Source organism: Siniperca chuatsi, linkage group LG7 (genome assembly GCF_020085105.1).
Source record: "Siniperca chuatsi isolate FFG_IHB_CAS linkage group LG7, ASM2008510v1, whole genome shotgun sequence".
NCBI classification, from domain to species: Eukaryota; Metazoa; Chordata; class Actinopteri; order Centrarchiformes; family Sinipercidae; genus Siniperca; species Siniperca chuatsi.
In genome coordinates, this window is record NC_058048.1 from 9,491,966 (window position 1) to 9,508,008 (window position 16,043).

Below are 16,043 nucleotides of genomic sequence, written 5' to 3' on the forward strand. Positions count from 1 at the left end.
GCACTGATGACATCATCTTGTGTCAGTATTTCACTGATGTGAAGACATATCACCCACAAATCACCCAGAGTTTTCGAGGAGTTATTTCATTATCCATGGGCTAAAATAAGGCTCAATGAAATGCTTTGCTTATGATGTTTAGAAATAATGCAGAAAAGATATGCAGTTGAGAAAATTTTGAACGTTAAATAAGGCTTATGTAAGAATAAGGTTAGGAGACTTAGGTCACTGCTTAAGACTGCAACCCCCCATTTACCATTTTTCTACCTATATATAACATATTTTTTCTATCTAACAAACAGTTCAATGAAACAAACTAAACCGGATATCCGGTAGAAGTGCTTTCATTAATAATGTTCGGTGTAAGGTTAAGCCACGAACTTTTGTTCCTCCATCTTTCTCCTTTAACGGTATACATATTTGTACGGATACTCACGTTTTGAACCATATTACGGAAACATTTTTCTGTACACAGCTCCATAGTATATCTTTATCACGACGGAGGCTGCTGCTAACGCTAGGTGGTTAACGTTAGCATTTAGCCACTCTGTATGTAAACAATGCAATAATGTCAACCGAAGGTTCCGGTTGACACACGGAAACAAACAATCCGGAGCACGAACTGAAAGAAGTGGGTTTGCTGGTTTGCTGCAGTATCATAGAGGTGTATGTGTGTTTGTTTGCTTCTAGCTAACCGTTACTCTTGTATATCATGTTATTAGCATCTGTGAGCAATTAGCAAGTCTTTGCTAACTGCACTATAACAGAATATGCAGATTTCTGTGTGCGTTCCCTTGCTTACAGTCTCAATATTGCTAATGTTATTCTAGCTGAGCGTATGAAGTTCCTGTACCTGAAGAGATAATAATAATAATAATAATAATAATAATAATAATAATGCATTGTTAATGTTTATTCTCTGTGCAGGTCCCTGTCGCCTATGGAGTCACTCAACACTTTTGAATCTGAGATGGAGGCTGATGGACAGGGGAACTACTCTCTGTTTCCTGCTCTGGACAGCATTGCAAGTCTGTCTGGAACCACTGAAACTCTGGAGAGGTTGTTAATAATATGATTTTAAAACATGTCTCTACTGTGTCATACTTTAGAAACATCCAGTGTAGACTCGCTGTTTATAGGTATAGAAAATACACTGTGCAAGATTTAATACATCGGTTTAGATTACAGAGTGGAACTGTAACCCATCCATGTAGATGTGCCCAGATGAAACTCTGTCATCAATAGGTGTAGTTTTGTGCTCACAGTGAATCAAATCATAATAAAAATCAGATTTAATACCATGATTTAATACCAAACTGTCTCCTGAACAACAGTGGAGAAGTGCTTTGCGATTTGCAAAATATATACACAGTACCTCCCATGGCACATTTGCAGTTGCCAACATGATTAATTTCCTGGTGTAGTTTTACTATTTACTAAAATATGTATGAGTATTATGTGCTCAAAAATGTTGATATTTCATAAGTAATGATTTTCAAAGTGCCAATAAATCAAATAATAATGTTAAACTGGATGATACTAAACATTTTCTATTTGCAGCGAACCACCTAGTGATATTGCAGAGAAGCCAAACCTCACATGGCTCGATGCTGCACAGGTATCTGCCATTTATTCTTCATATTTCAGTTTGGTGTCATTAATAACATTTACCACAATCAACTGCTGTAAGATTTTTTTGTGTGTTGTGGCAAGTCTTTTTTTGTTTCTTCTTTTTCTCATGTAGATTGTCTTGGAAGAAGCTGGACGTCCTATGCACATAAAGGAGATTAAACAGAGAATCATTGACAGGGGACTTGTTCAATCCAAGTACAGCAAGCCTCTCAATTTACTACACATCTTATTGCCCATGTGCTCACTTGTTATGCCAAACTGTGAAACAATGAGGATGGCTTCTTTTTTTGATGTTCACTGAATATTTAAGCCTGATGTTAGTCTTAATTTCTTAAGTAGACCGCAAACTTGTTCCTGAATCTACATCTACATTGCTTCTCTTGTTGTTCTCTCCCTGGCAGTGCAAAGTCAAGCCTGGAGGCTGTCATGTACCGTGAGGTAAGGAGGAAGTTTAAGACTCAGTCTGACAGCAACCTCTGCTGTTGAGTATAATAACTTGCACCTCTATTTAGCTTTTGTGTTAGTTCAGTGGATGAAGTACATGCATCATCTGTGTTTCTGTTACTATTTTTTCTTTCTCCATGTTTTTCCATTTTGCTTCTTTTGACCTTATTTGTTGAATTTGTTGAAGAGGCAGACACTTCTGTGCTTTACTCAGAACAAAGGTTGCTCTGTGCTCAGATGCAGAAGCGTTGAACCTGTTGTATCTAATAATGGTGGAACTGATCTAAATTGACCCCCAGCTTTTAGGAATCAAATTTGGCTCTCCCAGCCCCATGCATTGGCCTCAGTCTCACATTATGTTTCAGACACAAAAAGGCAGCAGGAGATTCAAGAGGATTGAGAACAGAAACGGAGTCTTTGCACTGCTGGTGAGTTATACGGGACACTTGATGCCAATTTCACACAAAACCCGAAAAAGTTATGGGAAACTGAAAATGCATTTGACCTTTTATGACAATGATGGATAAATACTGAGAAGTTGCTGTTCACAAAAGATTTGGGTCCAGAAGTAGTTCGACACACATCACTGCCTGGTATAATTCTATCATATAGACAGATTTTATTTATGTTGAAAATTACATTTCAACATCATTACAAGTGGTAGGTGCAGGGTTTTTGCAGTGGAGATTCAATATCTGGCAATCTGATAGCCAGGTGTGATGTCATAGGATATCTGCTATTTATTTCCTAACTTTATTAAAAGCAGATGCAAGGATCTAGAAGAGCAGAAATGTAAGCCGATGAGCCGTGTCGGACCTGTGTTAAATGTTGGTCAGCAGCGGGATCTTGGAGCCATGTTGGACAATTCATTTGGATTAATGCAAACCTGGTAACAACAGATGTCTTCCTGGATCTGTGTTCCAGTGTGAAAAGGGATATAAGAGGGAAATCCTCCCAGAGGAGTTCTGAGATAAATTCAGAGTAGAAATAATGTCTTTATTTAAATGTATTCAGTTTTGAAGATCTCATGCACATTTTGTTTTCAGTAACCTTTATTGTATGTCATACAGCAGTTTAAGTGTAAGCTCCATCCGTGTCATTTTATCATCTACATTTTAGTCTGTATTTTCATCCATCATCCTGAAGGCAACACAAACATTAGCCTCAGGTACTCTTGGTACATATGAACAGATCTCTGTCTTTCTCTCCCCCTCTGTTTCCTCACAGACTGATGAGGAGCGGCAGCAGGCCCTGCAGGCCTTCACTGCCCAGTCTTTCCTCGGCTCTCCGCAGCAGAACACCATCTCCAGTTCTGGCTCAGGTGCTTCTGTGCCCGCCTTCCCATCTCCCACCAGTTCCTCAGAGCACAAGACCAAGATGAAGAGAGGTCCACGAAAAAACCAGAATGAAAAGTACCGACTCAAGTACCTTAGACTGCGCAAAGCTGCTCGTACCATGATATTTGTGAGTAAACTATTAATTCTTAAAAAGCTATGTTTTCTTTCACATCATGCATATATGGTATGATATTGTAAAGAGTGATTGTTAGAATTTTCAAATCATCATTGGTGAGAAGGGTTGCATTTGTATAGAATTTAAGTTACTCTCACAACCAGTTTAGATCCGCAGCTCTTTAATTAACAGTGTTGTAATTTTTTCCCGCAGGAGAATGCAGCTCTCTGTGATGAAATTGCCCACTTAGAAGAGAAGTTTCTGAGGGCAAAGGAGGAGCGGAGGTGAGTGGACATGTTTCAGCTATGCTTATAATTCCCATAATGCTCTAAAAATTGGAATTGGTCAACTGGTGTGTTCAGCAAACACCTTCCACCTATTCGCTTCACTTTATCCCGTTACTTTTGTACTCTTAATACATGATGGATGTGCTTTTGTGATGCAGAGTAATGGGACTCCATTTTTCACGCCATGTCACATTTAAAAAAACCCAGTGATTCATTCACATTCGTATTCATTTTCATTTCCAGGTTTTTACTGAAGTCATTGTTGCAGTACCAGTCTTTGTCAGACGGGGAGATACTGCCAACAACTAGCTCAATCTCTCATCCACCTGTGCCGCCTGTGGCATTAACCTCAGGTCCTGCAGGGGTTTCAGGCCTGTCGGGGGGGCATAACCTGGCGTCAGTGATGTCAACAGGGGAAGACGGACCTCTTAAAAAACCCAAGAAGGAAAGGAAAGAGCGAGGCAGGGAAAATGGAAAGGAGGAATGTGAGTGCTGTGGTCAAGCATTAATGCAGATGCATATTGAGAACAGATGGAATCTGAATGGTTTACATTCACCTTTCAAGACAGTTGACCCATTATTTTATTCTTTCATGTTTCTTCAGTTCCAAAGAAGATGTCTAAGAAGAGAAAGCTGGCAGACGGGTCTCGGAAGCTGGTGCAGCCCATCCCTCTGGACTCATCCGGTCGCCCCGTCTTTCCCATCGTACTGGGAGGTTTAACAGTCTACAGTCTCGGAGAGGTCAGTGTCTGGCGTGACTCATATGTCATAGCCTTATTATCATCATTACTATTATTGTCACTTATATTATTAGTCATACATGCTCTCTTCTTGCTATGACAAGTTAAACTGTCCATCAGATGGTGGTTCAATAAATAAATATTAAGTCTACAACACAACAAAATGTTGATAATATGAAAGCCTCTCTAAAAGCTGACACTAACCTCTAAATGTGTTTTTCCAAATGCAAACTTTTGACCGCTCTGCAGATCATCACAGACAGGATGCTGTTCCATGATGAGTGTGCTATCTACCCAGTGGGCTTCTGTAGCACACGAGTCTTTGCTAGCATGAAAAATCCTGACCATCAGTGCCTCTACACCTGCCAAATCAAGGATGGGGGAACAGGTCCACAGGTACACACACACACACACAGATGCTACTTGGTGGGATTTGTTGGGTCTCTGTAAATAGTCTTATAAAGAGTACTGTCTAGACCTGTTCTATAGGAAAAGTGCAATGAGATAACTTCTGTTATGAATTGGCGCTATATAAATAAAATTTAATTGAACTGAATTACTGAAGTCAGGTTTGCCAAATGTCCTCGTTTTCAGATGTAAATAGTTTCTAGTTAAAATAAAGACGAATAAAACATTTTGTTTAGATCCAAGGGAACACAACAAAACTGCCGTGTGCAACTTTGTTGATTAAGTTGTGTTTTGTTCAGTAATAGCAATATTGCCCTCCTCCCCCCCAGTTTGAGATTGTGCCTGAAGAAGATCCTCAGAATGCCATCGTGGCCTCCTCTGCCCTGACATGCCACTCCAATCTATTGAAGGCCATCGCATCTGTCAGGTACCAAAGTTCACCACACATGCTTGGATTGGTTGTGGTTGTTTGGGGTATTCAGCATAAATTAACAAACAGCACAATGGTTTTGTATTCTGGGGTTTGGTGTTTGTCACCATAACTATTTTCAGAAAGCCAATTCAAATGTATTTATTCACCTTTTAATATAATTTTGAACTCTTTCACCATGTCCTTCTCTTAGTTCCAAGTCTGTGGCGCCCATCGTGCCATCAGGAGCTGACTTCTTTGGCTTTTCACACCCCACCATCCAGAATCTCATCCAGAGTTGTCCTGGAGCACGCAAATGTAGCAAGTAAATTCACCCATCTCACTGAATATGGATTATCGACTACAATACACACAACATGCACTTCATATTTTTTCTGACTTGCAGATTATCATTTAAGGATGAGATTTGTTTTTATGTTTTTACAACATTTTAGACTTCAGCTGTCTAACTGGAAAAGCAGAAGAATACTAAAACAAGAGCATAGTGTAGGTAGCGTGGTAACTTTGGGAAAACCATGAAATGTGGCTCCCAGACAGGGATTATAAGGCATTTAATAGATGGGTCATTTAATTACAATAATTATTATAGACTGAAGTATGCTTTCCAACCTGTTTTGCCATATGCAAAGCATTAATATGATGATTAAGATGATGATAATTCTTGGTGACAGAGAATCATTTCAAACTTTTCTTAGAAGGAAAACATTAACAAGTCATTAGTAACATTTTTAGGTCATGGAAACATGCTGACTTAGTTATGCAAAGTGAATTCATATTTTGTTGGGACCTGAGCTATCTAGTAATTATTTAGCCAGTTCTACGCAGTTAATTCTCTAGCTGAAGCTGAAAGACACAAAGAAAATATTCTAACAATTTTGCAGTTAATTGAATTTTTCCTTTTTGAGATATGCAATTGTGCTAGCTGAACATCAAATTACAGGGCATGATTAATACATTTCAATCATGTTAATATATTCTGCATACAAACGTTCAGCCAGCTTACAATCACTAGGAGTTGAGACTTTATAAATGGACGTCTTTTTTTTTAAAACTTTGTTTATGTAGCTACCGATGGATACGTTTTGAGGTGTGTCGCCCTGGTGATGGCCAGGTTCCTCACAGCCTATCAGAGGACGACGCCTCAGTCAACTTTGAGGCCTACCAGAGACACAAGGGCTTTGATGAGAACATCAAGACGGAGCACTTAACAGGTCGCTTAAATATCACTTTTCCAGATTGGCAATGTTTTTAGCTTGGATGAAGTGTACATTACCTCTGTCATGTTGTGTTACTGTTTACAGGACCTTGATTATTGCAAGTACTGTACAGTACAAGCAAACACTCAAGTAATGTAATGTAGGTGTGCATCAAAGCTGGTGTGTCCAGCAAACATATAGGAACCAGGGTAGCCTTAGGTTTAACAGCTGGGCCTGTGGCAGGTAAAAATCCCTTGCTGGGGAAACAAATAAAAACTGTCTTCTTTCTGGACAACTGCTGTCAAAATGTGTGAGCAAAGCAGTGAAGCTGCTCCAGTGGAGTCACTCAGTTATACTTTGCTCTGCTGGAGTGTATGTGAATAACCCTCCTTACCCCACCAACTGCTCCTCCAGACCTCTGCTGTAAATAACATATCATAAATGTAAGTGGCTAAGTTAACTGAAAAATAAAAGTGCACTCCCTTACAGGAGTCACAGTATGTAAATATTAGGATTAGGAAAATGCCAAATATTTCACAGTACTTCTTTTTTTGTTATCTCTTGCATTTTCTAATGCTGACATGATGATCACTCAGCATTGACAGTGACTCTTTCTTCAGGACAGACGCCGCAGTCTCCTAGCTCCTCTCATCAGCACCACCTGACCTCCCCCACCATGAAGCCCTCTACCTCATATTTCAGCTCCTGATTCTGAAAGCACAACTGAATTCAAGGTCATACATGATCGCAATCCTCATGAACCTTCATTCTTATTTACGTGGCTTACAATGTTTTTTTCACCCTTTTCCTTCCTGGTTCAGTAATTCAGGAAACAGAAGCAAAAAGTAACTCAAACCTATGTTATTTATTGTATGTCATCTTCTAGCAAGTCCCAGACAGCATTACTGGGGATGTGTGCTAGCATGGTTGATGCTAATATATTGAATGTGGCTGGTGAGTTAGCTTTGTGCTTAACGTGCCAATAGCAACATAAACCCAACACCTATGTACTGACAATTGCATTTTTTACTATATGTATATACACAAACATCTGTGGTGCATTTGAGAAAGTCCCAGGTGACATTATGTTTAAAATGTAATTACTATGACCTTTTTTACTAATTGGGGACTACACAGAAAAAGGGTTATTATGCTTTCCCCATATACAGATTTTGGCACATGGCACCCTATTTAACTGATGGTACCCTACTTAAAGTTGCAGTTATAACTCATTATAGGGAAAACATTTTTCCAGTTGAAGAAACAGTAGCTCATGTTTGATTATGAATACTTTCATTGCATTGGCATAAACTTAGTTGTTGATTTGTCATTTATTTGTGCAAATTATGTTACGTCATAAAGACTCCTTTGTGTTGTAAACTTTGTATTTTAACAAAAACACATTTGTCATGTTTAACATTCATACAATTAATGGCAATGGTTGTAACAGCATAGATTGTATAAAGGATAAACAGTATAACCAAAATTATATATATATATACACACACTTCTAGACAGACTGATCTGGTGGTTCAGTAGCTTTTCCAAACGTTTCCTTTGGCTGGATGGCGGATGATAATAAAAGGAGGTGCAGGTAAAATCCCACTGGCGCTGTAGATTGGACAGGCTTTAAAGTCACAGGGCCAGTCTCTCCATGCATATCTGAGAGCAGCTACTTCGTCAGCAGGCGGACACAAATTGGCAGATAACTGGACAGTGGTTAGATCCCACTGCATGATGGGAGCTGGAACCCAAGGAGACTGAGGCCCACATGGAGCCTGAATCCCAGAGCAACAAATCTAGAGAAAAACAAGACAAATGGATGAAAAGAAGTAACATTCACTGATTTGAGCTCATTTATTTTGCCAGAAATTAGTTTGTTCAAGAAATCATCAAACCAAACATCAACTACATCTAATGGTTATTTAATAGTGATTTTGTGTTAGCATTGTTAACAAAGCCAGCGGGTGAATATGGGACATAACTCACACTGACTACCGCCGCCAGCCTTACCTCAAAGATGTCTTTAGACGGTGTGACAGAGACTGTCTGGTTGTAGGTAATGTTGAGATACATTCGAGTGGACAGGATTTGGTTGGGGAAAGGTCCAAGGAAGGGCACATCCTTCTCGTTATAAGCCACTGCCCTCGCTCCCAACGTCAGTCTGTAGGCTACATCCTGCTTGTCTCGGGGATGGATCCTGAAACAAATAAAATCACAAATCCTTTTAACAATCATGGATGAGTCAGTTGGTAAGACCAAATAGGTTGAAAGTCAATAGAGTAAAGAAAAGAAAAAAAAAAAGCAGCTCATCACTTGGAAATACAAAAGCAGGTCACATCATCACAGTGTCATACTTTAAATGAAGACAAAAACAGCAGAAAGCTGTTTCCCTGTTGGTCTTTCAGTTTTCGGTACATTAAGAAAGTCTGTTGATGTGAGAATCACGCCAGGGACTTACTGTGTCTTGGCAGCATATCAGGGGCAAGTCCATGAAAAGTTTTATAGATGTTTATAAGAGCAGAAACATTTAAACAGGTGTGATTTGAGCTCTTTGCTCCAATTAAAACTCTTACTGCAGCATTTTTTATACAATAAACAAAAAAATCAGGTCAAACCTGGCATGGTAGTTAAAAATAGCACTGACCTTCTGCAACACACCTCTCATTTTAAGAGTTAGTTTTACATGAAATTCTGACATATGTAAGAATTGTTGAATAAATCTACATGAAGGAGTTCCACAGTTCCTGATGTGGTACCATTTGTTAATGACATAGGTATTAACAAATACCTGTATAAGTACGTAATGCTCATTAGTATTGCAAAGATGTCACATGCTATGAATACAAACACAATCCTTACGTGCCGTAGGGTGAGGTTTCATCTGGTAAATCCAAAGCCACAGCCATGAAGGTTTTCTTCATCCGGGGGTTCGGGACAAAGCCAACGTCGGCTGTCTGGTGCCAGCGGATGTTTGCAAAGCCGTCATCTGTGGAGGCTTTTTTGTAGGTGGACAGCTGCAAAGTACAGAAATCATGGATTAGATATGCAATACTGCAAATGATATTTGCTAAAAGCTTTCTATCCTACATAGTGGCAAAGTAGCACATATCGCTGTCTGCCACAGTCTTTGATGGTACCACTAGGGGGCACCAAAGTCAGACATTTTTCAAATTCTTCATATAGTGTTTTTAAAAATCCACTCTAAGACTCTTAGACTGATGATGACTGATGATAACTTTGATTTTCAAATGTATTATGTGTTTCTTGTTTCTTTTATGCAACTTAAAACTAAAATACTAACCTACCTGGACAAATCCAAAGGGGAAGTCGTGAGCTGTCTGCCCCCCTGAGCCCTGGTGAAACGCCATCCTCCAGTCATCAATCATAGCAGGGAAGGAACAGTTGTACTGCTCTTGATGATAGTCTGCATTTTCCTCACCTGAAAGCAACACAAGCTTTTTAGATGCATGATATATAACATGTAGCTATTGTGAACATCTGATACCTGTGCAGGTCATCTTACCCTGGTACCAGAGAGCTCCTTTGATGGTCATGTTGAGCAACGGGTGGATCATTGCATTCCACAAGACAGAATTTTCCTTAGGACTGAGAGATTTTAATGTGCAAAAAGTAGCAACAGTGCAGTTAGTGCAAGCTAACTTTTCTTGGCTATTACCCCAAACTATTGTGAGCACAAGAACAGTTATTATACTTGCATGAGAACAGTGTGTCACACATCCACATCCTACATCTATTACCATACATATTAGTCTGCAGGTCAGCTGAATTGTGTTTTTTCATATCTTTACCCATTTTTATTTTGCTCTAGTCCACACTGCTGCAGTGCTCTTGAAGATGACCAGGCTTCGACAGGTGTGCCTCCCCAACAGGACTCCACCAGTCCTATGGGATACTTCAGATTCTCATACATGTAACGTCCAAAGAGCCAGCACACTGCAGAGAACTCTGCCAGATCTGGAAATACACCTGCCTGTTAATCCATCAATCAGCAGAATGCAAGAGGTGGTAGTTTGCACATAAACAAATAGCATCATGGTTGATATTTGTTGTTCATTTTAAAAAATGTAATTACATCATACAGTACCATAATGTCCTGTGCTGTAACCATAACAAAACAATAGCTTGGATTTAGTAACATATGCAATACATGCATGTTTCTATTACACAGCATTTATAACTGGCTCAGTTGCAGTTCAACACCCCAAACCAAAACCTTCAGCTGCAAAGTCTTTAAACAATTCTATGAATAAATAAATAAATCCTTGACTTACTTGCTGTGGGCACAGACCAAGGAAGTTCCACTTGAATCAAATCAGTCAGCTCAGTTTCACTCAGGTTCAAGGCTGCCATAAAAGTCCTCACATGGGGATACTTTGCTGCGAGGACCAGCTCCTCTGATGCATTCAAAATCTATTGGAGAATAAATTAATTAATAAATGAAATTCATTAGTTCATTAAACAATAAAATATGAATACATACATACCAAAGAGAAAGTTATTTTTTGTCTAGAATGCTTCATGCCACAAATGGATTTGTGCAACCTTTCTGACCACTACAGCCAAAGTAGGACTTTTAAGGTTTTGCTCTATGTCAGAGATGTTGTTATTCGTCTTTCTGGCATTTACACTGTCCTTTGAAGCCAATTCTGTTACACCAAACAAGAAACAAAGTAAATTAAATTGATACTAACTTCCTATGTTTTGTGTGTAATATAAGTGAAAAGGTTTTGTTTCAAGATTCGGCCATACAGACAGACTTCTACTCTGCACATTTATATTAACGCAAATGAGCTCATCAGAAAGATAGACAGGTGTTCATTTGGCTCGGCCTACCTGAGATGTTTTAAAGTACATGTTGCTCTGCCCTCCACACAGCCAAACGTCTCCAAACAGCACATCTGTCAGAGTGGCTGTGCTCTTCTGAACGGCTGCTGTCACATTGTAGGGACCACCAGCTTCAACAGGGTGAAGGGTGACTCGCCAGATACCTGTAAAAACAGTTACTGATACATGGACTGTAAACAAAGTAAAGTGCCCAAATGAATAAGTGAAAGCTTTTAGCCTTTGGACTACGGACAGAGGGGTATACGATATATATTTTATTTTTAGAAGTTGGATGCAAGTCAGTATAAAGAGAGAAATCCTGATATTACATGTTCTGTGGAGTCACTGAAACACGGAACTGGGAAACATGACACTACCTAACTATATTATAAAAAATGGTTGAGGAACTCATTCTGAAATTTCCAAACCACTTTCTTCATGCCACACCCTAACTGCCCCAACAATGGTCACGCAACAAAAGCTCTGATACAAACCTGGGGTTTCTGCCATATCTGCCCGTCAGGATCACTCAGTTTGCCCTTCTGCCTCCATTCAGTACCCTGCGGACGTCAGCATCAACTTCCCACCTGACAACAACAGGCCGTACTCACCTTTTGTCACACTGACCGGTGAGGTTTTCTGTTGCATTGGTCCTGACAAGAAGACGGTGACATGCGCACCCTCAGGCCCGTAGCCCCACAGCACAGCTTTCTCCGGAGACTTTTGCAGCACCATGTGATCTCCATAGTAGGAGGCAAAGCGCAGGTTCCCATCTACATACACAACAATTTTACCATTTCCTTAGTGCTTCTATAAAATGCAATGAGAAATAATTATTTAGAAACCTGTTTTATACAGTCTGTGTAGAAGATTCAAAATCACAATGTAACAGCATAAAAAACAGCAATATATAAAGAGGAGATTGGTACAGACATGGTGTGCTGAGTAAGCAGAACTGGCTTTAAGTTTCTGTTTTAAAATATTAAGTAAACTAGCTAATTTCTTTGCTAGCTTTGACGCAGAAATTCCAGTAAGTTACACTGCAGTTTAATGCTGACACACATTTTGACAGACTGTACTCACCACAGTTGTGAATAGAAGCTATAAGTATAACAATACACAGTGTTACTGCCATGACAAGAAGACAACCACGTCCATAAAAGCTGATAAAAGCTCTGTTAGCCAAAGTCATGCCAGTTAGCTCAAATGTTCAGGGACACACCGTCTATTATGCTGCGTTCGGGACAATGTCCGAGGTCGGAATTTACGACTTCCGACCTCCAAGCGTTCTAGGTGCACGACGTCAAACGTAAACAAAAACATGGCTGACCCTGGCAAACTGATGTTTCTATAGCAAGTGTACACACAATTTTAAACTTTCAGCAGTGCAGCCTCATTGCATATATAAACGAAACAGATGAGGAAACAACGACGCATGAACAAACGCCATTATAGGTCTTTTAAAAGACTTTGGAGATACAGACAGTGATGCATTGGTTATAAAATGGTCCTTCAAGCGATTTCAAAAGTCTGCTGAACTGGAATCAGTGGAAAACATGTTGTGGAATAATTGATTGGTGGCTGTGGCAGCGGCCATTCACGAGTTAACTAAGCTCTATTGTTAACTAGTATGGGCTTTTTTCTATTCTAATTTTATGAGTGACTCATCTTCTCAAACACAGACAGCTTCAGATGCTTACATTCAGAAATGTTTTTGAAGGAATAAAATTCATATTGGACAAACTTTCCTTCTCAGCCAGCATTATGCTGTCAGTTACATAATGAATCAAACTTGGGGAACACCTACAATAAGATAAACAAAACAAAATAGTCAAGTCAGTTTCATAAACTTTAAAATTAGTTAACATAATTGCATAGTTTCTCAAATCTGCCTCTCAGATGCCCAAAGCAGCATACAACAGTGAGGTGAATCCTTATGAAAGCCAAAGTGATTAACATCTATAGACTAAAACATGAGAAATTAAAGCAGGTGTAACATTAATTATCCAACAGTTACCAGCCAGGTGTTTATTTACCGAAGCATTTTACGAGTTTGCCTGTTGTAAAGACAAATGAACACGCCATGTTCTTTTGGCATGCTATTTAAAACAAAACTTCAACACTTATACAGAGATAGGTGATGGATATAGGCAGCAGAATGGGAAAGCTGTTGGTTGGAGTATAAAGCAATGAGAGAACTTTAAAATGAAGAATAGAAATGTGTTAATGGAGTGTATTTATAGTGAGATGGAGGGTAACTACATACATGAGTACCTTAAAGGGATACATTAAATTATTTCCCCTTTGCATTAATGCCAAACAGGGATCATCTGGCCCCTCAGCTTTCAGTTTGCACCAACCATGTCAATTACATACCCCTTCAAAGGCCAGAAATAATATGTGAACCCCAGGCTCAGGGTATATTTACAGTATGTTCAGCCATTGTGTGTGCTAACTGTTACCTCACACAATGGTTGTATATGAGACACTTACTGTATAGAGAATGCTTTGTTGTTATTTTGTTTTTCATGGATTTACCTTTTAATTTCAGTTTCCTCGTCGCCTGTCAGCTCCACTGCTAACTGACACAGCTATCAAATCCTACCGCAGCCTCGTTAGAGCATCTGTGAAACAACTTCCAACACAGAGGCAGTTGAACATATGCCACTTTAGACATAATGGAAAGGAAACAGACTGGGAACTATCTTTCTGAACTGACTGTTTGGGAGAGATGTGTCTGAACGATAAACTCTATGATGTAAAATATGAAATGTAACCCCTTTGTTCCATTAGCAGTTACATTTCAGTATCCGCACACACCTTGTCTGCTATAATCATAAACACTCATATGGAAATAGAGTCTTGTTGTCACTTTCAAGGTTTCTTTGGTTCATTTGATTTCAGACGGCAAACTGGAGTGTTTGCCGTGTTTTTTCGACTAAATTTAATTTCTCTAAACAGTGGTTTGGTTTTGCTCATAGTGTTTAGACCTTGAATTGAATATTTCTTTGTGAAAATAAGAGCTTACGTTCCCAAAAGCATATTTTTCCCGACCCTTAAAATCCATTTTTGAATATACTTGGAATAAGGATCTTAAGCTCTCAGGCATGCAGGTCAAAAAATATTGCCAAGCTCCTCACGGAGACTGTTTGAGCTAATTCCCAATAAATGCTGAGGACAATGCAAACGATACTGTTTCTGTTGGCTACATAAACTCAAGCTCTACTCACCCTGAAAGCTGAAAGAATAATATTTTCTGTAAACAAAGTGGATACTCTTCATTTAGCTTGAATGGTTTCAGAATGACCTTCGTGTGGAGGGAAGGTGAAGTAAGTAAAGTTAAATAAATTTTATTAAAAAAAATACTAATAATGCTGAAGCAATTTGTAAATGCACAAAGGCATCACACATTAAATATATTTGAGGAAATCTTTAAGCATTTCATTTAGGTGATTATAAAACTTTGTAAATATACTATAATTATTTTTCCAATTGTGTGCTCAGTAGAATTTCAAATGATCAACAGGGAACAACATCTGCACTTCAGTATGGTTGCTAAGTAATATCACACATCAAGAAGACAAATGGCATGTGGATGGCTCCTACCTGTATTTACTGACAGAGAGAGAATACCTTGCCAAGCACTTCACCAATTACAGCAGCCTGCACACTTTTCCCAGGCTACCAATGAACTAATTGCGCGCGCGCACACACACACACACACACACACACACACACACACACACACACACACACACACACACACACACACACACACACACACACAACAGAGATCAATTAGAGATACACACATTTCTGAGTTTCTCTCTGAAATGAAAAAAAAGGATTATTTGTCATCATCAGCACCTACAAATCTAGTATTTACTTACCATGTTTCTGTACATGCACACCAAGACAGCATCAAACTGATGCATGCATTTCAGAGTGAGTAATGCTTCAGTATTACCACTCCACTTCAGAGTCCAAGCCAGTGCTCAAATTAGATTGCAGAAATTGGGTTGAAAATGGCTATCTCTCCTCTAGTGATCCGTGGAATGGGCTCCGGTCTGTTCCATCACATTTTACAGCTAATTTCACATGGTGAGATGAGAGATGCAAATATGTTTGTGGTTTCATGCATGAACCATGATTTATGACTGCTGTCCAGGGCCCTCATAGGTCTCTTAACACATCAGCTCCCATCCATCATGTGATAAATCCTTCGAATTAGCGCCTCCCTTTAGGTCACTCAGCAGCTATTAGGTGCATGAGAGCAGTGTGAGCATCATCTCCCATATAGGCTACGTTGCATCACGCTTTTACACTCACTGCCACCTAAATAAGTTTACACATGAGACTGCCTTGCCCCATTTATGCCAAAACAACCTGCTGAAGAATAGATATTCAGGCTACTGTAAATTCACTTTCAGTACAGTTTTTCACCATAGAAAGTGTCCTCATGCCCAAAAGTCATTTGAAATTAAAGCAATATAATTATTGCAAAAGGAAGAGTTTGTCATTTTGGGAAATACACTTATTTGCTGTCTTGCAGAGAGTTACATTAGAAGACTGATACCACTCTCGTGTCTGTAGGTAAATATGAATC

At 39.3% G+C, this 16,043-nt stretch overlaps 2 protein-coding genes across 7 annotated transcripts; one reads left to right on the plus strand and one right to left on the minus strand.

Annotated features, from left to right (window-relative positions):
* The first annotated feature begins 418 nt into the window (after nucleotides 1-418).
* On the plus strand, nucleotides 419-7,988 carry tbrg1 (transforming growth factor beta regulator 1). Of its 5 annotated transcripts, none has more exons than XM_044201777.1 (15): nucleotides 419-664; nucleotides 928-1,059; nucleotides 1,561-1,618; nucleotides 1,745-1,827; nucleotides 2,034-2,070; nucleotides 2,442-2,504; nucleotides 3,304-3,540; nucleotides 3,742-3,812; nucleotides 4,059-4,300; nucleotides 4,420-4,556; nucleotides 4,805-4,951; nucleotides 5,293-5,390; nucleotides 5,587-5,697; nucleotides 6,459-6,604; nucleotides 7,210-7,988. In XM_044201777.1, the coding sequence occupies exons 2-15, from the start codon at nucleotides 941-943 to the stop codon at nucleotides 7,296-7,298; spliced, it is 1,638 nt and encodes a 545-aa protein (XP_044057712.1). In that variant the 5' UTR covers nucleotides 419-664; nucleotides 928-940; the 3' UTR covers nucleotides 7,299-7,988. The 5 variants fall into 5 exon arrangements, with proteins under 5 accessions (XP_044057712.1, XP_044057711.1, XP_044057715.1 ...); XM_044201776.1 differs by having other exon boundaries at nucleotides 420-631; XM_044201780.1 differs by lacking the exon at nucleotides 419-664 and adding an exon at nucleotides 676-784 and having other exon boundaries at nucleotides 7,215-7,988.
* siae (sialic acid acetylesterase) lies at nucleotides 7,902-12,704 on the minus strand. 2 transcript variants are annotated; one of them, XM_044201781.1, is made up of 10 exons: nucleotides 12,521-12,704; nucleotides 12,049-12,210; nucleotides 11,447-11,601; nucleotides 10,885-11,023; nucleotides 10,402-10,567; nucleotides 10,116-10,198; nucleotides 9,898-10,031; nucleotides 9,452-9,606; nucleotides 8,603-8,789; nucleotides 7,902-8,388 (listed from the first exon to the last, which is right to left on the minus strand). In XM_044201781.1, exons 1-10 carry the CDS (start codon nucleotides 12,627-12,629, stop codon nucleotides 8,122-8,124), a joined length of 1,557 nt encoding a protein of 518 aa, XP_044057716.1. In that variant the 5' UTR covers nucleotides 12,630-12,704; the 3' UTR covers nucleotides 7,902-8,121. The 2 variants fall into 2 exon arrangements, with proteins under 2 accessions (XP_044057716.1, XP_044057717.1); XM_044201782.1 differs by lacking the exon at nucleotides 12,521-12,704 and having other exon boundaries at nucleotides 11,932-12,055.
* Between the last annotated feature and the right edge of the window lie 3,339 nt (nucleotides 12,705-16,043).